This window comes from Schistocerca serialis, chromosome 5 (genome assembly GCF_023864345.2).
Source record: "Schistocerca serialis cubense isolate TAMUIC-IGC-003099 chromosome 5, iqSchSeri2.2, whole genome shotgun sequence".
NCBI lineage: Eukaryota > Metazoa > Arthropoda > Insecta > Orthoptera > Acrididae > Schistocerca > Schistocerca serialis.
In genome coordinates, this window is record NC_064642.1 from 242531101 (window position 1) to 242555650 (window position 24550).

The 24550-nt window shown below is 42.8% G+C and overlaps 1 protein-coding gene across 2 annotated transcripts in view; it reads left to right on the plus strand.

Moving 5' to 3' along the window:
* Nucleotides 1–5720: 5720 nt before the first annotated feature.
* The window catches only part of LOC126481173 (uncharacterized), a 40503-nt gene continuing 21673 nt past the window's right edge, over nucleotides 5721–24550 (plus strand). Inside the window, exon 1 of one of the 2 annotated variants that reach the window (XM_050104743.1) lies at nucleotides 5721–5894. In XM_050104743.1, coding sequence (XP_049960700.1) covers nucleotides 5849–5894 — 46 coding nt within the window. In that variant the 5' untranslated portion in view covers nucleotides 5721–5848. The remainder of the gene's footprint in view (nucleotides 5895–24550) is intronic. The other variant, XM_050104741.1, reaches the window with a different exon arrangement.

Genomic DNA, 24550 nt, shown 5'->3' on the forward strand with positions numbered 1-24550 from the left:
CCTATTTTATCAATTGTTTGCGCTCTTCAAGAATGACGCGCCATCAGACAACACAAAACTGGTTATTTGGCGTGTCATCATGCTTCTGACTATCTTATAGAGTTCGACAGTGTGGTCAACAGTCGCAAAAAAACATTTTAATAGACTACAAACTCTACAGAAGTGTTTCGAGTTGCAATGGAATCTCCCAGGTAGACTCTCAACACACACATGAGGAGACTTCCAGGAAAACTATATATCTAACAAATTATCTAGGCGAAATCTATTAGATTTTATATGAAAATAGCTTCTTCGCCCCACAACCTCATCAATTCGGTAGGCCAAGAACCTCCAAATTCGATTCATGAACGTCCAGAGATGATTCTCACACGAAACTTTCGGGACTGACACACATTTACAGACTACACAAGTATTGACACTATACACGATTAACATCCCTTCAATTTTCCAGTCACCTGTAGCACACTGAAGTTGATCAGCTAAATACCCTGTGAGCTTCTGTTTGTCTGTCTGACCTATACTTGACGTTGTTGCCCGTCCTCACTTTGTCTGGCTTCCGACACCGCGACGGTAGAAAGAAGAGGTCTTCATTCACTTTTCATGTATATTTAACGGAGTGAAGTGACTGCGTCCAAGTTAATTATCAGCTAGGTGAAGAGGATATATTAAAGCAGACAGGTGGTCTATTTATTTTTACGTACCACTTTTGTAAACAGTATTTGATAAAGTGTGTCGACTTAAGTTTATAGCAAGTTGTGTGTTATTATTGACTAATGGTTCCATGGTTCTCATTAAACAATTACCTGAGGTGTAACTGTGGACTGTTCTCTAACATGACAGTAAGGTTTCTATTGTAATGTTACGGATTCTGTCGCAATGTTCTATTTGTTCATTTTATTTCTAATAAAGGCAGATTCTGATGAGTATTCTAAAGACATCTCATTACGGAACGCAAGAAAGAAGATATGCAGAAGATATTAGATTGATGCAGAGATCATGAACGCAAATAAATGTAACACTCTTCGCATAAACAGACGAAGACAGGCATTATTCTTCGATTACGCTGTTGTCGGAAAATTACTGGAAATAGCAACGATCGTAAAATATCTAAGAGTATTCATCAAGAGCAATGTAAGGTGAAATGACAACATAAAACTAATTGTACGAAAAGTATGTGCTAGGATGATATTGATTGGAAGAACCTCAAACGAAATGTAATTGATCGACGGAAGATATCGCTCACAAAACACTCGTTTCAGGTTATGAAAATGCTCAACGAATTCCAAAGATAGACGCAGCAAGAGAGCTGTCGTGTATCAAGAAAAAGATTTGTCTTAAAATTTTGAGTGTGCTCCTCGTAGAAAAGGCAGATGACGTATTCCTTTCTCCAGCACCCGTACTGGCAAAATTAGTACGACAAAAAAATAAGTGAACTTGCAGCTCGAACGGAGGCTTACCGATATCCGCACTACTCATGATCGTCAATTATACGAGGGGTATTCAATAAGCAATGCAACGCATTTTTTTACCTCGGCCAATTTCGATTGAAAAAATGCGGCATTCGTTGTGGGACATCGTGGAATATTCCCGCTTCAGCTAGCAAGGTTTCATACAGTTCCGATAGGTGGCGACGCTAAACGTAGCATTCAAAATGGCTCTGTGAGGGAGGTGCCTTCTGACTCGAGCAATGTGGGAACGTGCCGACACTGTCATTCGAGGTGATAGACGGACCACAATCAAACACCTCGTTGTACAAATGGACGTCTCTGTTGGTAGCACTGACATACTCATACATCAGTTGGGGTACTCAAACGTTTGCGCTTACTGGATTCCTCGCCGCCTAAGCGCCTTCCGGCTTCAAGTGTTTGGCCCGAGGAAGGATGAGCTCAGCGGGAAGTAGAACGTGGATGATGGGGAGGTTGTTGATGCAACAAGACGTTGGCTCCGACGTCGAGCAGTAGAGTGGTACCATGTGGACATTCAGGCCTTCCCAGCAAGGTGGCGTAAGGCCGTCGCATTGAACTGAGATTATGTTGAAAAGTAGGGTTTTGTAGCCAAAAGAGTAGGCAATAATGTGGTGCATTGGAATCCTGAATAAAATCAACGTATTTTCAGAAAAAATATAGTGTTACATTTCTTATTGAAGGCCCCACGTACTTGAACTAGAAGTAGCCTCCGTCGCACGCGGTAAGGCAGCTTGCGGCGTATGGACTTCTCAGGGCATAATTCGTCCAGACATTACTGGACCCAACATAAGGTTTGTTCTTTCTTTTTCTCTCCTCCAGTGTATTTTGTAACGTAATGGGAATGAGTTACGAATGAGTATCCTAAAATGTTATAAGATTCTAAAATTATTACTATTTTCTCTTCGATGTGTAATAGGGTAGTTATAGATTCTCGAAAGATATTGTTATTAGATAATGGAATCGCGCTCTCTGAACGATGTGATGAAGCAGCACGAACGTGGAGTTCATGATTACATGTACTTTTACATGATTACTCTTCAGTTCACAATTATGTGAGAGGCAGAGGGTAATTACCAGCAGAGAACAGCGGTGGAACCAGAGAGAACAAAAATCAAGAAAACAGAATTTTTAGTTTTACGCAGAACAGGTATAGCTTCAAGGAATTTTTACAAAGGGGTTTTATGATTTAATTCTGGGACAGAACAGGGAATTTTAGAAATATAAATATTACGAAAAAGACTAAAGAATCAGGAAATGGGAACAGAAAGCTAATGGGTAATGTGTTGTGAAACGTAAAAAATGTATACTAGATTTATTTTAGTTTTACATGTTAATTCATAAGCATTTATCTCCGTTTCAATACACGTCCGTCTAGGGATTACTGTATCAAGTGAACTGAAATTTTATATTTTTTATTAAGTCTGAAAATTTTAAAACGATTTTCAACCAACGCACCTCGCGTCCCATAAAAAGCGTGAGTATGATCTAAGAATATTCACCTGAAATATAACCTCTCTTTGATGCAGTACAGGAGGGCTAAAGAGCGATCATATTGCTCATTCGTTATAGAAAAGTTGAATCAAATTCAAGTGCAGCCGCGATGTCATATATCGCATGCGGAAATAAGAACAGGGTTCCCAGAATGAAGCGAGGTACTGGCAGAAGTAAAGCTGTGAGGACGGGGCGTGAGTCGTGCTCGGGTAGCTCAGTTGGTTCTAATGGCTCTGAGTACTATGCGACTTAACTTCGGAGGTCATCAGTCGCCTAGAACTTAGAACTAATTAAACCTAACTAACCTAAGGACATCACACACATCCATGCCCGAGGCAGGATTCGAACCTGCGACCGTAGCGGTCACGCGGTTCCAGACTGAAGCGCCTTTAACCGCACGGCCACACCGGCCGGCAGCTCAGTTGGTAGAGCACTTGCCCGAGAAAGGCAAAGGTCCCCAGTTCGAGTCTCGGTCCGGCACACAGTTTTAATTTGCCTGGAAGTTCCAAGTTTCAAGAAAAGGGTTGATTTGACTTTTACCTCTAATTGCGTGAGGTCTGAGTTAAGAGGAAATCGGTACCTGTAATACCCAGTAGCACATCCTCCTACATTGATGAATGTCTGCATTCGTCGTGGCATACTATCCACAAGTTCATCAAGGCGCTCTTGGTCCAGATTGTCCCACTCCTCAATGGCGATTCGGCGTAGATCCCTCAGAGTGGTTGGTGGGTCGCGTCGTCCATAAACAGCCCTTTTCAATCTATCCCAGGCATGTCCGATAGGGTTCATATCTGGAGAACATGAAGGCCACTCAAGTCGAGCGATGTCGTTATCCTGAAGGAAGTCATTCACAAGATGTGCGCGAATTGTCGTTCATGAAGACGAATGCCTCACCAACATGCTGCCGATATGGTTGCACTATCTGTCGGAGGATGGCATTCACGTATCGTACAGCCGTTACGGCGCCTTCCATAACCACCAGCGGCGTACGTCGGCTCCACATAATGCCACCCCAAAACAGCAGGGAATCTCCACCTTGCTGCACTCGCTGGACAGTGTGTCTAAGGCGTTCGGCCTGACCGGGTTGCCTCCAAACACGTCTCCGAGGATTGTCTAGTTGAAGGCATATGCGACACTCATCAGGGAAAAGAACATTATGCTAATCCTGAGAAGTCCATTCGGCATTCTGTTGGGCCCATCTGTACCGCGCTGCATGGTGTCGTGGTTTGCAAAGATGGAACACGCCATGGACGTCGGCAGTTAAGTTGCGCATCATGCAGTCTTGCGCACAGTTTGAGTCGTAACACTACGTCCTGTGGCTGCACGAAAAGCATTATTCAACATGGTGGCGTTGCTGTCAGGCTTCCTCCGAGCCATAATCCGTAGGCATCGGTCATCCACTGCAGTAGTAGGCCTTGGGCGGCTTGAGCGAGGCATGTCATTGACAGTTCCTGTCTCTCTGCATCTCCTCCATGTCCGAACAACATTGCTTTGGTTCACTCCGAGACCCCTGGACACTTCCCTTGTTGAGAGCCCTTCCTGGCGCAAAGTAACAATGCGGACGCGATCGAACCGCGATACTGACGGTCTAGGTATGGTTGAACTACAGACAACACGAGCCGTGTACCTCCTTCCTGGTGGAATGATTGGAACTGATCGGCTGTCGGACTACCGCCGTCTAATAGGCGCTGCTGATGCGTGGTTGTTTCCATTTTTGGGCGGGTTTAGTGACATCTCTGAATAGTCAAGGGGACTGTGTCTGTGATACAATATCCAAATGGTTCAAATGGCTCTGAGCACTATGGGACTTAACATCTGAGGTCATCAGTCCCCTAGAACTTAGAACTACTTAAACCTAACTAACCTAAGGACATCACACACATCCATGCCCGAGGTAGGATTCGAACCTGCGACCACAGCAGTCGCGCGGGTCCAGACTGACGCGCCTAGAACCGCTCGGCCAAACCGGCCGGCTACAATATCCACAGTCAACGTCTATCTTCAGGATATCTGAGAACTGGTTTGATGTAAAACTTATTTTGGTGTGTGTACTAGCTATTTACGTGAAGATTTTGCCAATATATGTGTATGTCACATACATTACACATCACCTCCTTCCCCTGCTTCGCCTGTCTGTCCATCTCCCTTTCCCCCTCTCTCTGCTCAGGTATCCCATCCACTCGCGTACCGCCTGGAGTGCATTCCGGTTTTACCTGCATGACATACCAGTCCTGCAGAGCAGCTGAGACGTATGGAGTTATGAACCTTTTCACCCCTACCCCGCATCTCTGCCGAACAGACGGAAAAGAAAGTGATTTAATATTCGATTGTCATACGGTTCTGAGCTATTTAAAATTTCAAGTCTTTAGCTCATCGGGAAGATAGCTTAAAATCAATTGCAAACATGTACTTAAATAACACGAAGTTCACGTAACCTCACTCAGTTCTCCAGGAAGATAGTGCGGCGAAATGTGTGGCACACTACAGCGTCTCAAACGGAAGATTACCATATTTCCTGCTGACACAAAACGGTATTATTTTGTTTGTTGCAGTGTTAGGTGCGCGACGGGACGTCCACCTGTGCTGCAACAGTGTTTGCACAGTAAGGTGAGAGATGGCACGTGGATTCGAGCGGAGAGCCGGCAGCGCGGTGCCAGCGGTCGGTGACGCGGAACAGAGGTCACGTTGCCAGTGGAGGCCACGGGCAGTCCCTCTCAGGCAGGCTGTGGCCGGACAGGACGCTGGCCGGCAGTTAGCGGCGCGACCGGAGGGCGTCCATCACAGCGAGGGGTCGCGGGGTCACGCCCGGTGCTGGCCGTGGTGCGGTCTGGGGCGGTATAAAGCGGCGGTCGCGGGCCAGCTGTTGGCAACACATCTCGGCACACCACACCATGGCGTCTGCGGCCGTCACCTGCTTGAGCCTCGCCGTGCTACTCGGTGAGTACGGGGCTGCACCGCCACTTCTCCGAGCACTGTCTCTCTACCTACATCTGCAGACTACTGGCTCCCGACTTTCCGCGTTAAAACAGACCCGAGACTGCATGGATAATCGGAAAACACAGATAATAAGAAACACACATTTCTTTACTGGAAACTGCTACTTACACTTTATGTCTAAATAACAAGTACACTGCTTTTGTTCTGCTGAGGTTTGTTTATTTCAAACTAGTTTTCAGCTTATTGCGCCATCTTCAGGAAACAACTGACTAGCGTGTGGAAGAGACACTAGTTGGTAGGTAACCAAATATTGTAGGCAAAGATACAATCCACTTTCGTACACTGTTGTGCATCAAACTTGTTTCTTAACACTGAAATTACTCTTTACCCAAAGAACAACAATAAACAAAATAAATAATGAAACTTCACAATATTACAGGTTAAGTGGTTATAAAGCTAAAGTCGGTGAGGTCTTGACATAACTAATGAAAGTTCACAATATTACAAGTTAAGTGGTTATAAAGCTAAAGTCTGTGAGGTTTTGACATTTCCTGAGAAACTGTTAAACTGAGCATTCCTCACGTATGTTGTGCAACAATATGTTTTTCAGTATTGTAAATTAAACTTTAGGTAACAGGCAATATTACAAACAATAATTAAAATACACAGTCTTATATTATTACATGTTATTTGCCTGTAATTCAGTAAGATTGTGTATTTTAATTATTGTGTATAATATTGTCCGTTGTCTAAAGTTTAGCGTACATTGTTAAAAAAGATGTTGCAAAACGGAAGTGACGAGTGCTCTGTTTATCAGTTTCTCAGTCAGTGTCAGGACCTCACAAACTTTAGCGTTATAACCACATATCTTGTCATACTGTGTAGTTTAAGTATTTATCGTGTTTAATATTGCCTATTGGGTAAAGAGTAATTGGAAAGTTAAGAAACAGCTTTGATGCACAACACTCCATGCAATTGGATGCATCTTTGCTTATAATGTTTGTTTACCTAAAAACTAATGTCCCTTCCAGAGGCTGGTCAGTTGTTTCCTGAAGATGGCCCAAAAAGCCGAAAACTAGTTTGAAATTAAAAAAAAATCGGTGGAGTAAAAAAACAATGTACTTGCTATTCAACTGTAAATATGGAATTGTTTTACCAAGAAGTAACGGAACAATCTATAAATAACAATGCTATTTATTGTATTTTCAAAACATACCACATGTCACAACTGAAAGCCCATTGAATTACTTGTGAGTTACTTATCGGACACTGACAAATTATATGAAAAAGCCCACCTTAGACACACTGCTTCCAGACGCTTTCAGTTCATTTTCAGGGAAATAATCTCCCATTTTCCTTCTGTTTGTCATTCACGTTCATCCTGACGATGGTTCTCATTTTCAGAAGACTCAGGTAATCGGTGTATTTATTTATTTACGTCATTTTCTGCTTCTGCTGACTAGCTTTTCCCCTGTTTGTTGGCCTCATTCCGTGTATGTTCTGGACCAGCTGTTGTCTCATCTTCTGGGTAGTCGTCTAGGCAGTCATTCCTCTTGCTGTCTCCCAAGCTTACAAATTTTAGCTAGTCTTGTGGTGTCCAACCATTCCTCATAATCCTTTCAATTTCTTTTTCTAGCCTTCATCCATTTATTTATATCTTGTATTTCACACTGGTCTCTTATCTATAAAATTGTTCTGTTGTCACACATAGTTAGTCCTTGGTCTGTCTTTGTACCCTCATTGCCACTGCCATTAACTTTTGTTTTATTTTTTTCGTTTCTGTTTCTAGATGCTGATGCATATGTCACAACAGTATGCACCATTACTTTACATATTTTTATTTTCTCCTCAGTTCTCATAAATTTGTTTCTCCATACAGTATTTTGCAAACAACCAGCTACCCTTACTGCCTTTGTCACTTGGTTCTTCACTTCCAAGGTTAAGACTTTATAACTGATGCTTAACAGAACCTAGATAATCAAAGCAAATCACTTGTTCAATTGACAGACCATCTACTTCTAATTAACAAATAGGAGGTGTTTTTGATACTCTAAACTTCCTATGAAATATTTTCTGTATGTGAGAGAAATATGATTATAAATATTGATTTCAAAAACTTTCTTGTTTTCTATCGTATTCAATTGCTGAGCAAAACTGACTTTTGGTAGGTCGTGTGTTGCGCATGCGAACAGTGTCGTGAAATAAAAATTTAAAGTTCATGAAATACAAAATTTTAAATAAAGAAAATGAATCTAATTAGATGCCAAAAGAAACTAATTGTGTGCTCAATGAAAACTATGTAACTAAAACTCATTGCCGAAGTACATTATGAATGTTGCGTGTAATGAACTGCAAAGTTTGACTTGGAATATCCACAAAAATAAATTACTACTCTACTCGGAAGAAAATAATTGTTTGAAATCACCAACACTGTGCACTGAAAATTAATATGCTTGCTAGCACGACACCTGACAATCTCGACTACACATTGTTTGCTCAAGAATACAAGGTGAGATCTGCCTTGAAATAAACGTGACTTACATCTTGCTCAGCATGCTGTTTTTGTCTCTGGAGTACTGACGTTCTCAAAAGCAAATACGTATCAGCAGATGCAATAGCTAAAGTAAAATAAACTTCTCACTACTAATTTCTTTCTTTTTACTCGTCAGAAACAATCTGTTGGGCCGTTTGGCGTAAGCTGCAATGGAAACACGATAGAATATTTAAAATTTTGGTATGAATCATGGAGAAGGCTTGTTCACTGAAGAAAATCGTTCTCAAGAAATCAAACTCTGATTATTGACAAAGAGACCGCACAACATTAGAAGACTAACAATTACAAAATTCTCTCATTACCTTTAAAATTTCTCTAAAATATTCTCCATCAATATAAAGAACAACAAAATATTATAAATGAGTTTTCAACTCCATATTGAAGTATTCCAGATAGTTTCTTTCATATTTACAAATAAGAGATTTCATTCACTGAAAAACTCAACTGTTCGCTACCATGTCTCAAATAAGAATGCCTCAGTGCTGCACAACTGACTGACTAGCAAGTCAACCGTAGATAAAACTGAACACAGAGTCAAGGATCTTATTCACTACCCATGCAGTGCACTCATTCATCTTTGTCCCAGTACATTAGAGGTGAATTATTTACAATAACAGAAAACATATCTAAAACTTACCATATTACCATACACTTTGAATTTTTAGATGAATTTTCCAAGTTATTGAACTGGCGAAGTAAACTTTGCAAATTATCCTCAGTATCTGCTACCAGTACAGCAGCATTAGCACAACTTACAACATTTAAGACTTTATTTCAGATTTTATATGCTGGTTCGTCTCTTACAACATCAGTTATTTTGTCCCTATCAACTTGAATAGGGGTAGGCTTAATCATTCTCCTTGTCTAATTCCTTTATGTATCATAATTTTATCTTTCAATCGTTCGTGTGTTTTAATTATAGCTTTATTACCTATATATACAGTGTGTCCCAGGGGGCTGGTCAATATTCAGGGATACGACAGGAACGACCATTCGTAGCAAAAAGGTCCAGTAAACATGGGCTCTAGGATGCATACCTTAAGAGCTTCTTCATCTTCGACACTGTGAAACAAATATCTTCTACTGCAAGCTCTTTGCTTTCCATATTTTGGCTGGTGGTAGTAAAGACTGAAACAAGAAAAAGAGGTCCGAAGAGATGTGTTTCACATTAGCCAAGAACGAGTACTCATGGCTCTAAGGGTATGCATGTCAGCACCATGTTTACTTGACAAATTTTTCTTGTTTTGTTCCATACTGACTCCTCTTAAAATACGGAAAGAAAATAGTTTGCAGTAGAAGAGATGTGTTGCACACTTTCGAAGCTGAAGAAATGCTCGTAGCTTTTAAGGATGCATTTTAAAGACCATGTTTACTAGGCTTTTTGTTACGAATGATCGTTCCTCTCATATTGCTGAATACTGACCATTCTTCCTGGGACACTCTGTATATCTTTGATTTTTACGATACCCATTGACACTCTCTAGTCGGTTGAGTTTTGGAACATATCCTTTTTTCCAACACTATCGAAGGCTTTCGACAAGTCAATAAAACACAGGCAGGCTGGTTTATTAAACTTAATGGATTTCTCCACAATCTTACAGAGAAAATTTATTTATTTATTCTTCACAATTACAGCCTATTGTCTAGGAAGCTAACGTAGGCCGTACAGTCACATTTTTATCGACAGCACTAAATGTAAGTATTAATTATTTATTCCTGGGTTATGAATATTTCGAAATAATCAAGACGTTTGTATCTTTTGTACCTGCCTCCTTTATATGCTGTCCCAAGTTACGACATTCGTCAAGGAATAACCATAGAGTTGACGAAGGCCAATGACCGAAAGCTTTAACTGTGAGAGTCTTTTTGTTGTGCCTATCTGCGACTCAGCATCTTCGCTATATGGTGAGTAGCAACTTTCTTTTCATAATATCGTTACATTCCATTCCGGATTTTCCATTGTTTGATTTAATAATCATCGATGCCTCGTTACAACGTAACCCGCCAGGGTAGACGAGAGCACTAACGCGCTGCTTTCTGGATTCGGATAGGCGCGCCTGCCCCGGATCGAATCCGCCCAGACGATAACGACGAGGGCCGATGTGCCGGCCAGCCTGGATGTAGTTTTTAGGCGGTCTTCCACGTCCCGCTAGGTGAATACCGAGCTGGTCCCCATGTTCCGCCACAGTCACACGGCTCGCAGATATCTGAACACATTCGCACTTTCCCATTGATTACACTCGACGCAGACAGTTGGGGTACACTAATTCCGTCCTGGGGGTACGAGGTGGCGGCAGGAAGGGCATCCGGCCATCCCTTAAACATTAACATGCCAAATCCGATTAACGATGGCTGACCCTGCGTAACTGCAGGACAAGGCTCAAGCGATAGATATGGCTCTGAGCACTATGGGACTTAACATCTGAGGTCATCAGTCCCCTAGACTTAGAACTACTTAAACCTAACTAACCTAAGGACATCACACACACCCATGCCCGAGGCAGGATTCGAACCTGCAACCGTAGTGGTCGCGCGAGTCCAGACTGAAGCGCCTAGAACCGCTCGGCCACACTGGCCAGCAAGCGATAGATAGATGCCTCATTACAACGTATCATGAAATCCTTACATCGTTTAATTTTATTTTAGTATTTCTTGCTAGGGTCCCTTTCAGCAGGAGGTACATAGTTTTTTTGAGGTGCTAGTCATAATTTGACACTTCGGCACCATCCTTCAAGTTTATGGGGTGCTGTGTTACATTTGTCGTCTGTGATTATTCCCGAATCACCGCTTACAACGAACAACACGTCATCTGCAAAAGGAATTAGGCCGCTTAGGTTACTGCTGTCTATACACTATGTGATGAAAAGTATCCGGACACCTGCCTGAAAATGATTTACAAGTTCGTGGCGCCCTCCATCGGTAATGCTGGAATTCAGTATGGTGTTGGCCCACCCTTAGCCTTGATGACAGCTTCCATTCTCGCAAGAATACGTTCAATCAGGTGCTGGAAGGTTTCTTGGGGAATGACAGCCCATTCTTCACGGAGTGCTGCACTGAGGAGAGGTATCGATGACGGTCGGTGAGGCCTGTCATGAGGTCGGCGTTCTAAAACATCCCAAAGGTGTTCTGCACAGGTCAGGACTCTGTGCAGGCCAGCCTATTCCAGGGATGTTATTCTCGTGTAACCACTCCGCCATAGGCCGTGCATTATGAACAGGTGCTCGATTGTGTTCAAAGATGCTATCACCAACCCCGAATTGCTCTTCAACAATGGGAAGCAAGAAGGTGCTTAAAACATAATGTAGGTCTGTGCTGTGATAGTATCACGCAAAACAACAAGTGGTACAAGCCCCCTCCATGAAAAACACGACCACACCATAACAGCGCCGCCTCCGAATTTTACTGTTGGCCCTACACACGCTGGCAGATGACTTCCACCGGGCATTCGCCATACCCACACCCTGCCATCGAATCACCACACTGTGTACCGTGATTCGTCACTCCACCCAACGTTTTTCCACTGTTCAATCGTCCATTGTTTACGCCCCTTACACCAAACGAGGCGTCGTTTGGCATTTACCGGCTTGATGTGTAGCTTATGAGCAACCGCTCGACCATGAAATCCAAGTTTTCTCACCTCCCGCCTAACTGTCATGGTACTTGCAGTGGATCCTGGTGCAGTTTGGAATTCCTGTGTGATGTTCTGGATAGATGTGGGCCTATTACACATTAAGACCCTCTTCGTCTGTAGGCCGTCTCTGTCAGTCAACAGACGTGGTCGGCCTGTACGCTTTTGTGCTGTACGTCTCCTTTCACGTTTTCACTTCACTATCACATCGGCAACAGTGGACCTATGGATGTTTAGCAGTGTGGAAATCTCGCGTATAGACGTATGACACAAGTGACACCCAACCACCGGACCACATTCGAAGTCCGTGAGTTCCGCGGAGCGCCCGATTCAACTCTCTCACGATGTCTAATGACTACTGAGGTCTCTGATATGGAGTACCTGGCAGTAGGAGGCAGCACAAAGCACCTAATTTGAAAAACGTGTGTAGTATGGTCTCCAGTGCTACGTCCAAAAACTGTGGGCCACATACTGGTTCCTGCAAATAGCCTTTAGTTACGGTCTTTGTTACTTCCTTTGCTGCGCATGTTAAAGAAGAATGTTTCCCGTGGCAGTAGTCTCTCAGGTTGCTGTATAGCGACTATGGACACTCCGACTCCTTAAGGCGGCCAGAGGAAGACGGCCACCATATGTAATAAATGAATTTTACCTTGCATACTCTAGTAACAGATAAATGCATTTCAGTGCCTCGGTATGCGTGATAATGGCTTTCTCGATCGCCTCATCTTCGTTGTCTCCCTCTACAGGATACTCTTTGCTCACTACATCCGTGTTACATAGCCGCTCAAATCCCGGTTCAGAGACATCACTAATTAACCAACCGCGGATGCTTTCGTCATCTACGTCTTCGCAACTAAAAATTTGCATTCCCTTCGAAAATGTTGATTACAACTGCACAATAATACTTGAGGCTGCATCTTTTATTTTTCAAAAATCCCCGAAAGGTAGCTGGATAATGCGCAAGCTGTGTGATCCATATCCACGTAAACGGAAGCTTGTTGTATATACTCCGTAAGACGCTCTTTAATGTACGGCGGAGAGTAGTCTGTACTACTGTTAGACATTCCCTTTCCTCTTCCTGTCGCTAATACAGCGAGGCAAAAAATAGAATTACCTGCGTACATGTCTACGGACCCTAATCTGTTTTCTTTCGCCCCTTTTATCATCATGCGTGATGAACGTTGGAGCGGTAGAATCGTCTTATACGAGGGTCGGTCAAAAAGTAATGCCTCCCATTTTTTTTCTACTTAAAGAAATTAAGTTAAGTGAAAAATTTGAATTTGGCGCCATTCCTCAAACCTTCTTCTGCAATCCACTGCAGTAGTAACTTTCTGTGTCAACAGGTGGCAGCACAGCAGAAGTTTGTAAGATGGCCGACATCGATGTTCGTTTGAGACAGCGTTGTGTGATTGAATTCTTGAATGCAGAAGGTGAAACGCCCATACGCATTCATGAAAGACTGAAGAAGGTGTATGGTGTTGTGACAGTGGATGTCAGCACTGTTAGACGATGGGTTCGTCGTTGTAAGGAAGCTGAAGGGCAAACACTGTTGACTGACGAAAAGCGGAGCGGCAGGCCGGTGAGTGCAGTGACTCCACACAACATTCAGCAAGTTGATGACATCATTCGTGGTGACCGTCGGGTGACTGCAGATGAAGTGTGTCGCATTATTTCTCTTAGTAAAGGCAGTGTGATCACGATTATTAAACAATTGGGGTACTCAAAAGTTTGTGCACGGTGGGTTCCAAGAATGTTAACCGATCAGAATAAAGAGGCAAGGAAAACAATAGCCTCCCAACACTTGCAGCGCTTCCGTTTGGAGGGAGATGAGTTTCTGAAAAAAATTGTGACCGGGGACGAAACATGGGTGCATTTTTTTGAACCCGAATCAAAGAGGCAGTCAATGGAGTGGCGTCACACAAGCTCGCCGAGGAAGAAAAAATTCAAAACTGTGCGATCGGCAGGGAAAGTTATGGCAACAGTTTTCTGGGATACAGAGGGTGTGATTCTGGTTGATTTTTTGGAGCAGGGATGCACAATAAATTCTGTTCAATACGTCACAACCCTCAACAAACTTAAAGCACGTCTTCAGCGAGTTCGCCCAACAAAATCAATGGCAGATGTTCTTCTTTTTCATGACAATGCAAGACCACACACCAGTCGTCACACCTCTGACGAGATTGTCAAAATTGGATGGGAAGTTTTGCCTCATCCCCCATACAGCCCTGACCTGGCACCATCAGACCTCCATCTGTTCGGGCCACTAAAAGAAGCTCATCGTGGGATTCATTTTGAAGATGAGGAGGCCGTCAAAACATCCGTGCGTCAATGGCTTAGGAAGCAGAGCTGTGATTTTTACCGTGCTGGGATACATGCCCTTGTTCAAAGATGGACCAAAACTGTAGAGATGGGCGGAGATTACATTGAAAAATGACAAAATGATCCTCAATGTTGTGGTTTTCAACCTATGTAATTGCATTTAAATTTCCTGACAATTAAACGTAGAAAAAAAAATAGGAGGCATTACTTTTTGACTGACCCTCGTACCATGTCGCAAATCCTGGTTTTCTGAACTTCCCTCGTGGATCCCAATATAAGCTCATGGAGCATTTCCATAACACTCTCGCACTGATCGAACCGATCGGTAACAAATCTGGCAGCACGTATCTGACTTGTTTCAATGTATTCCCCTAAACCGACCTGGTGTGGATACCAAACTTTCTAGGAGTACTCAAGAATCGTTCTGTGCGGTGTCTCTTTTACAGGTTCACTACACTTCCTTGCAAATCTCGTTCATTCGGCATCATCGCAACTGATCTTACGTGCTCGTTGCATTTAATGTCGTTTCGCCCTGATATTTAATCTGCGTCAATGATTGAAGCTGGATGCCAGTAATCCTGTATTCAAAAAACACTAAAGGGATGTTTCTCTTAGCCACAATTGTTCACAATTGAGGCAAGCTGTCAGTCATGAGAATTATTGAAATATTGGTACACAATTTGGGGCGTATTTTTACCCTTCATACATACGGAAGTAGCTCCGCTTTTTTCGAGACGGTTAGGGTAGTTCGCTGCATGATATATTCATAATAAAGCTGACAAAGTGGCACAGTCTCTTGAGAATCGAACGAAACGGCAGTAGAGGGTAACATCGACCGACATACAAAGTATTCGAAACGGAGTAACAGTGTTCTGTGAACTCTCCATGCAGCACGGTAGAATAATATTAGGTTAGTAGCAGGCCTACATCTGATGATTAACACAGATTAGTGTAAGTCGCTACAGATCACGTGATAGCTGTCAACAGATCATAACAAGATATCATCGTGACGGGAAGCTGGTATTATTCTTTTAGATTGTTGAGGGAAAAAGCATAAAGAACAATACAAATACGCTAATTTGTTGTGGGGTGATGCTGCGACTTTAACTTCAGTTTTGCAGTGCTTTCCAAACGCTAAACTTAAGCAGTACGTAGATATGGCACAACTGCGTGACACGGTCCTTGTTATGGTACAGATGTTCCCCGTTGTAGCAGACTCTGAATCGTATGTGCGGGTTAGAAGCTCTTAAAATGTATGAAATTATTTTGTAAGCTGTCGCATTTTCAGAGACGAAGATAAAGGTGATATTTTTGGGAAATTAATTTTACAATTTCCTTGGTCTCTTGCTCGAAGAATATCTGATTTAAATGACGTTGTTATTTTACGTTGCACAAACAAGTTAGAGAGTCAGTGACACCTGTTCTGTGGAGATGACTGGCACGGTGTCATGTTGGAAGCATATCCTTATTTTGATTGGAAGGCATCGTCTGCCGCATGCCCAGTAGGTAAATCGCGACCTTCTGGAGAGTGCATGTTGCAGATCACAGTAGTGGAGAATTCGAAAAAGGCTGAATCGCCGCGAAAACTGCCACAGGTTCAGCACCTCATCCTCAACTGAACACGACAAAGAGTCACGCTATGGATAGTTGCCGCGCTCCCTATCTCCCCCTCCCCCATTCTCCTCTTACATGCCTTAGTTCCCAACGATCAAAGTTCTTTATTACAGTTTAGGTAACGCTATCATTAACCCGAAAGTTGATTTGAAGGGCGCAGTGCTTAATTAGCCATGATATTACTACTGGAAGTGGTACGCCGTTGCCTTCCTACGGCCTCTGAACTGACATTCTCGGACTGCTATAGGAGGACCTACAGTTTAACGTGGACTTCGAACCGCGGTCTAACTCGGCATTTTTCACATACACAAATTATTACAATTTACAACGGCGTTTTCTTTTTGGTGTTTGGTGAAGGACTCGGTTTGAATACTGTGTATAGCTACATGCGCTTTCCGATGCTGATCGGTATCATATTAAACGACATAAGAATAGTGTAATATTTTATATCACACTGATTTTTTTGTAGAAGTGTCTCACGACATAAGTGAATGAAGGAAACAAGGAGACACATAAATCTTACAATTAATGTAAGAATTATTTATGAATCTAAACTTCAGCGGCGTTGAAATTTATCTACGATCTACAGTTTAACTACAAAACGATAGTTAACATAATTTTTAAATAAAATTGTGCTGGCATCTAATAATCCTGCAATAACGAAATCCCCTCTGGTAGTAACTGCTGATGTGAAAAATGCGGAGATGCACCGTGTTTCAGTGTCCACGTTAAACTGTAGGTCCCCTCTGTAACTAGCTGGGGTAAGTCAGTTCAGAGGTCGGAAGAAGGCAGCAGCTAATCATCTCTAATAGCACTGTGCATAGCAAAACATTTTGGTGTTGGGGCCAAACATCGGGTTAGTTTATTTATCATAAGAAACGTCCGACAGATGGCGCGTGTTTCTGGTTTTGTAACTGCTACCGTGACGGGTGAGAAGTACGCCGATATGTTACAGAAGTGCATCATCCCCAGCCTGGCTGATAAACAACTGCTGGAACGTACGATGTTTATGCTGGATGGCGCTCCACCCCATGTTGCTAGACGCGTGAAAGATCTCTTGCGCGCGTTGTTTGGTGATGATCGTGTGCTCAGCCGCCACTTTCGTCATGCTTGGCCTCCCAGGCCCCCAGACCGCAGTCCGCGCGATTATTGGCTTTGGGGTTACCTGAAGTCGCAAGTGTATCGTGATCGACCGACATCTCTAGGGATGCTGAAACACAGTATCCGACGCCAATGCCTCACCATAACACCGGACATGCTTTACAGTGCTGTTCACAACATTATTTCTCGACTACAGCTGTTGTTGAGGAATAATGGTGGACATATTGAGCATTTCCTGTAAGGAACATTGTCTTTGTTTTGTCTTACTTTGTTACGCTAATTATTGCTATTCTGATCAGATGAAGCGCCATCTGTCGGACATTTTTAGAACTTTTGTATTTTTTTGGCTCTAATAAAACCCCATGTCACTCCAAGCATATGTGTCAATTTGTACCTTTCTATCTACATTATTCCGTGATTTATTCAGTTTTCAAATTTATACTGACTTTTTGGTCACCCGGTACTTAATGGGTGGAGACGGCCCTAGCCTGTCCATAGTTTAGAGCGAGCAATGCATTGGCACCTGCCCCCCCCCCCCTTCCATCCCCCACAATTAATGTTGAAGTTAGATTGTGTAGTAAGTCCAGCTGTAGTATTCAAAAATTTATTGGGACATTAATTTAGTTTCAGATTTTAACAAAAACACATTTTATAGAATCGCCATTTATTATCTCACATACTACACAAAAAACTATAGTTAGTCATCCAATTTTAAAAATAACAGAAGTTTTGAGAGAAAACCTATTTCCTGCACTTTAGTATTCGAAAAATCCTTGACAATATTGCCACGTAGAAGAAGGTGTAATTAGATGAATGACGACCACTAACTTCACTTAACGAAGGTTTATTCAGCACTTGGACATACACACATAGTCTACCTCTGACCAGAACACATACGGTATAATACAGTTACAGAACATTCCAGTACAATGATTCTTGACATTTGTGGATACTTCTAGACAATACTCGAACCGAATATAGAAATTAAAATTTTACAGTTGAGGGGAATTTTGAACTCACGACCCTCCATGCAACAGTCTACTATGATCCGCACTTTTTTTTCGTTGTTGATCGTTGTATTTGGTCGTTGTGGACGTCACATGACATCCGTTAATGTTCGTTTGTTGATCCTTCCACTCACTTTTTTATTACAGAGGCCAACCAGCATTCTGACCGAACACGCTGAGCTACCGTACCGGTGCTCATACAAAAATGATCTGTTCCCCATGTTTACATGTCAATTCAGTTCAGTAATGTAGTGGTTTTGAGTATATATTAATAATGAGCTTAGTGATAGATTTTGGGCTCAGCGTTGGCACTGGATAAGTGCACCCCATGCGGTATTGGACGGGGCCGCCGCTCTTCATGGAATTTCATCTTACGTGGTCTGCCCTTGTTGTTTGTAGTCCAGTCCATATGTTCCTCGGACGATTCGATACCGTATTTAGCTAACTTTCAAACGTTTTATTAATGTTATCGAATTTTAATGAAACATTTTGGTGCTTACAGCTATTTATCTTATTTTCAACAATATGACCTCATTTCTGAGATGTCTAAAGTAGTTTGCTTGTCTCGTTGTTATGTGACGTACATAAGTTTTGTGTAGTCGCAAAACTTTGTCGAGTAGTCTTGACGTTCAGTCGTTGACTTACCCAATACATAGTCGCTCAGGTGCATGCTTGACCCGGCTAAAGTGACCAAAGCTAGCTCTGGCCTGGAAAGCTGGTCTGTTCTACGTCACACCATTGCCTCCCGAGACCCTCGAGAAAGACGCCGTGGCGCGTACGTCATAGCACGTGACACTGCACGCTTTACGAGTGCCAGCAGCCGTCTCCGGCGGGGAATGAGTAAATATTTCAGACTAGTTTAATAATTCTTGTCTGCATGTTTAGATGCATGCAAGCTCTCGATAGCACACAAAGTCAATGCCTTTAGAGGGTACCTTTTCAATTACACAATGATTTCCCGTGGGGCCTGCATGGAGCCGAGCGTACGCAAAGTGTGGCGGACAAGCCAGCTAGAGTGACGTCACAAGTTCGTTGCACTGCACGTGTTTCTTGTGGGCCCTGATTGACTCCGGCCTCACCAGCCGCTGCACGCGCAGGAGTGAAACATCTGTATTATATTTCAATCACTGACCCGACCCGACGTGGGTCCCACATCTGAACAACGTCGCACAATCGAGGATAGCTATAACAAGTGTTGTGCCTGCGATCTCTAAAGTAGTTGTCAAACCACCTTTTTCTTGTTCGGCAAAACATGCACACAATACGAGTCAACAAACAGAGTGTAAGGGTGCCCATTCGCAACTAGTACCGAGCGAGCGTTTTCGAATATGGCAATCGGAAAAATATCGATATATCAATATTATTTCCAAAATGTATCTGTATATATCAGCGAGACTTTTTCCCCGATACAACGATATATTGATGTCAAAAAGGCTATACCGAATGCCTATATTTTTATTTTACATTATATTTTTTCACAATTTTCGTTAAATATTTGAAGTTGTTCTTTTGAAATTGTAGTAGAACATGATTTTACTTTCACTGTGGGAAGGAGCCTTGCTACTTTTTGCGCTTTCATCACGTCTAATATTTTCTTTGACTGTGTGAAACAACTCTATGTCGTATAAAAGAAGAAGTCCGACTACACCGGTGAGGGGGGCAGTGTGAATAGAACAACAAGAGTTTCGATGTGGAGAAATAGCAAGCCAGTTGCGTTAAAAACAATTTTTAGTGTGCTGTTTCTTCGCATTGGCATTGTTCATAAACAACTGCTGAAAATTATGAACAAAAATCTAAATGGAAAGATTAGTCTTTGGGGTGGGTGGAGACGTCTGAGGAGAAATGACGACGTAATCGGCACTTGGCTCTACCAGCACAAACTGCAACGTTTAGCTTCACCACTCAATTTTGGCACTACAAAGAAAGTCGACCTGAAGTGTTCCGGACAAATCCGATATGTGACGAATCCGAATGACGGACCCATCGGACACCTTTTAGTGTCCCACTTATATGCAGTTACCATTGTTAGCAAAGTGGTTATCGCCAAACGTAACATGCATCATTTTCCTTTCAATTCTTGCTCCAAGGGGGATAGGCAGGCTTCTTCCTTGTTGATGTACAGAATATCTAATAATGAATCATATCTACAGCTCTAAAAGCGCCAGTATGAAGTGGATATTTTTATAGGACGGTACATCGATATTTTTCCGTCGACATATCGATACATTTTTCCTTTGTAACGAGTGCCGATAATCATATTTTTTAAAATATCAATGTATCGGATTCCCGATATTTTTATAACATCAACAGTCCTATTCTCGACGCAGCAAATTTAAAAGTCCACCTGCTACACAAGTGTCGTTTGCTGAGGGCATAGCGCAATCTGCTATCGAAAAACAGACTTAAATCTACAGTGTGGATGAGTGGTCCCCGTGCCTCTGTAACCTTTGTTTAGTGGGAAAAGCTGTTGTGCAGGATGGCAGCTAAGTTAGTTCTTATCAGTTGTTGAAAAGAGTTCTTGGAATTCATGATTACATGTTTTCGCAGTTGAAGCCGCATTCGCGTTTAAATTTTTAGCCACGGGAGATGTGAGCGGTCATAGTTACATTATTGAGGAGCGCTTAGTGACAAGTGTGTGGGTGGACGAACGATAACACACAGGGCAGACAATAGGACAGATTATGGGAGCATTCCAGGAAAGATTTAATAAGGCTCCAAACCGAAAGACAACACTTCCGAATTGGAAAAGACGTTCTTTTGCTTTTGGCAGTGTTAAAAACAGACATGTGAAGAAAAGTGTGCCAGTGTCTCTGCTTCTGTTGATTAATCTTCAGTGAAGTGGACGCTTAAACGTTCTTCAGAACTCGGTACTGAGGACAACAATGTGAGATCACATGAAGAAAGACCTTATGGTCAGACTTTTCTGACCGACATTCGTAAACGAGTTATCGGATACAGACTGGAATGAGCGCGTTTTAGCACGCCGTACTTCGTTCTCCAATGCAGTGAACCGTGCTAAGATTCTGTTTTCAGATGACTACACCATTTATCGCAGCTCACGTTGCAAAATTATTGTCGTTTGAACCAAAGGGAATCATCATTACACAGTCGAATTGGAAAGGAACCCGCCTCACGTGATATGGTTAGCGATGACATCACATCTGCTTGGACCGCACTTTTATTTAATAGACTGTGAATGGCGAAAATTATTGACACATGTTACAAAAACGTTTAATACCTCTGCTTAAGGAAAGCGTCCTTACAGAGCGCATATGGCTGTAGCAAGACGAAGCGCCTCACTCGATACTAGCGGGTACTGGGACTTCTGGCCCAACCTGTAGATAGTAAGCTGAATGGCCTTACACAGCAGCAGAGATGCCAGTAGTAGACCAATAGTCCAAAGCGAAGTCCGAGCGAAATCGAAAACAAAGATCCAGCAACGTGTGTAGTTTGTCGGGCGTTCAGCGAGCAGCTCAGTCATTAAAGAGAGAACGGCTGGCACTGCCCGCGGCGACTCCTCTGTGGCGTCATGGGGTAAAGCTCTGCACACGAAGAGCATTAGTCCAGATCCAGCGCCACACCACTTTGTCACTAGGCAGATGGGACGGGGCCCACCTCATGTTGTTGTTGTTGTGGTCTTCAGTCCTGAGATTGGTTTGATGCAGCTCTCCATGCTACTCTATCCTGCGCAAGCTTCTTCATCTCTCAGTACCTACTTCAGCCTACACCCTTCTGAATCTGCTTAGTGTATTCATCTCTTGGTCTCCCTCTACGATTTTTACCCTCCACGCTGCCCTCCAGAACTAAATTGGTGATCCTTTGATGCCTCATAACATGTCCTACCAACCGATCCCTTCTTCTAGTCAAGTTGTTCCACAAACTCCTCCTCTCCCCAATTCTGTTCAATACCTCCTCATTAGTTATGTGATCTACCCATCTAATCTTCAGCATTCTTCTGTAGCACCACATTTCGAAAGCTTCTATTCTCTTCTTTTCTAAACTATTTATCGTCCATGGTTCACTTCCATACATGGCTACACTCCATACAGATACTTTCAGAAACGACTTCCTGACACTTAAATCAATACTCGATGTTGAAACTTCCTGGCAGATTAAAACTGTGTGCCCGACCGAGACTCGAACTCGGGACCTTTGCCTTTCGCGGGCAAGTGCTCTACCAACTGAGCTACCGAAGCACGACTCACGCCCGGCACTCACAGCTTTACTTCTGCCAGTACCTCGTCTCCTACCTTCCAAACTTTACAGAAGCTCTCCTGCGAACCTTGCAGAACTAGCACTCCTGAAAGAAAGGGCGTGAGTCGTGCTTCGGTAGCGCAGATGGTAGAGCACTTGCCCGCGAAAGGCAAAGGTCCCGAGTTCGAGTCTCGGTCGGGCACACAGTTTTAATCTGCCAGGAAGTTTCATATCAGCGCACACTCCGCTGCAGAGTGAAAATCTCATTCTGTGCTGAAACTTGTTTGGACAATAAAAAACAGCTGTTTCCAGAAGAGCCAGAACTGAATACCCATAACTGAATCTATACGCACGGATGTTGTTAGAGCTTCAAACTGAACCACGTTCACATATTTCTCGTTTATATAAAAGCGTCTGTATCAATTGTGGGTACAATTTTATGCTGTTTTTACTTCTACGTTGTCATTTATTTGTCTGTCCCTGTAGCAGGACTAGTCCACTATTTTTAGTGTCTCATTCCCTAAACTAATTTACACAACATCACTTAACTTAATTCGTCATCAATCCGCACTCAACTTTCTTTTATTGATATTCATCTTGTACCCTCCTTTAAACACATTACCACTTCATTCCATTGATCTTCCAAGTCCTTTGTAACCTCTGACAGAATTTCAATGTCGTAGACGAGCCAGAAATTCATTTGTAAGTGCATAGGTTTCCGTTTTCTTTGCAACAGTTAGCTACACCTTCCAGCTACATCTCTACATTTTCGCCACTCCGATTTAGACATCGATCGGAGCTTTGTACCAACTTTCCAATACCCTTGTCAGAGAAGGCAGCCTTCCGTGCTTTAAAATTTTCTACGCTGGACTGCAGTTCGTAGTCTGTACCAAAATGTTGTCTTCGTAGTCCGCCAGTCATGTGAGCAGAGATGAAAATAAGAGGTAGGCAAATCCGGGCCGTATGGTGGGTGATCAAGGTACTCGAACTTGACGGCAGACACTATTTTCTAGGCATCTTTAGGCACTCACTGCTTGTTCATAACGGAGAAGAGCGACGTGACTCTGTCTACGGACATAATAGGGACACTGCTCGACTCACCTGTGCAAAGCTCTATCAGATTTTCACTGTGGTTTCTCACGACCGATCGTTCCTGGCTTTCCGAATAGCTCTCGTAAAATAACTGTAACTGAATAAACAGTCACAGTAGATACAAAGAATGCCCACTGCAAGCGCGGCCAAAACGTCTGTTTTGTCACTGATGTTTATTACAATATGATTTGATACTATTCTCAGCTTTATGTTAATTAAAGGCTTCATTTCATCTCTATGTATTTTAATTCCATTTTTAAATTGCTGCTTTGTTTTCTTTCCAACTTGATCAATGTCAGTACTGAATAACACGAGAGACAGGCTGTTAACCTGTCTCACTTCTTTCCCAACTACTGTGCCCCTTTCGTACCTGCAGTCCGTTTCATCTACAAATAGCTGATAACACTTCGCTTTGTATATTCCATCTCTGATAAATACAGAATTTCAAAGATTGTAGTCCAATCAGCATCTTCAAAAGCACCTGTTGGTTTCTGTGTGCGGTTCTGCAGTTGACATATGTTTGATTATTTTCCCGACTTTTCGCCAACACGAGTAGTTGGCATTTTCAAAGCTTCACCCTCTAGCGGTGGACTGGAGTCTAGCTCGTGGCCGCAGATAATATATACACTGGTGTCCAAAATAAAATCAACCAAAGGAAATTTTGCAAGGTTGCGTTTATTTTGCCACAAAACAGTATAAACAGATGATAATAAATTAGAAACTATGTGAAGAATTCAGAACGCAAACAACTGCAACATGCATTACGGTAGACAAAGATGCTCTCCGTTTTTTCCAACTTAACGGATTTGCACACACACTCCGACAACTGGTTAATGTACTCAGTATGGGGTGTGACCACCTCTGGCAGCAATACAGGCCTGAGAACGACGGGGCACGCTGTGAATGATGTCATCAGTCTCATGTTGAGGCAATAACGCCTATTGTTCCTGCAGAGGAGCTCGCATTCTTGGAGAGTGTTGGTTGAAGCTGACGTGATGCAAGCCGTCTCCCTAGTGCATCCCAGACATGCTCTATGGGATTTAAAACGCGAGTGTAAGCAGGCTACACTATGCGTGCAATATCTTCTGTTTCCAAGGAAACATCAACCACATGTGATCTATGAGGCTGATCATTGTCGTCCACCAGT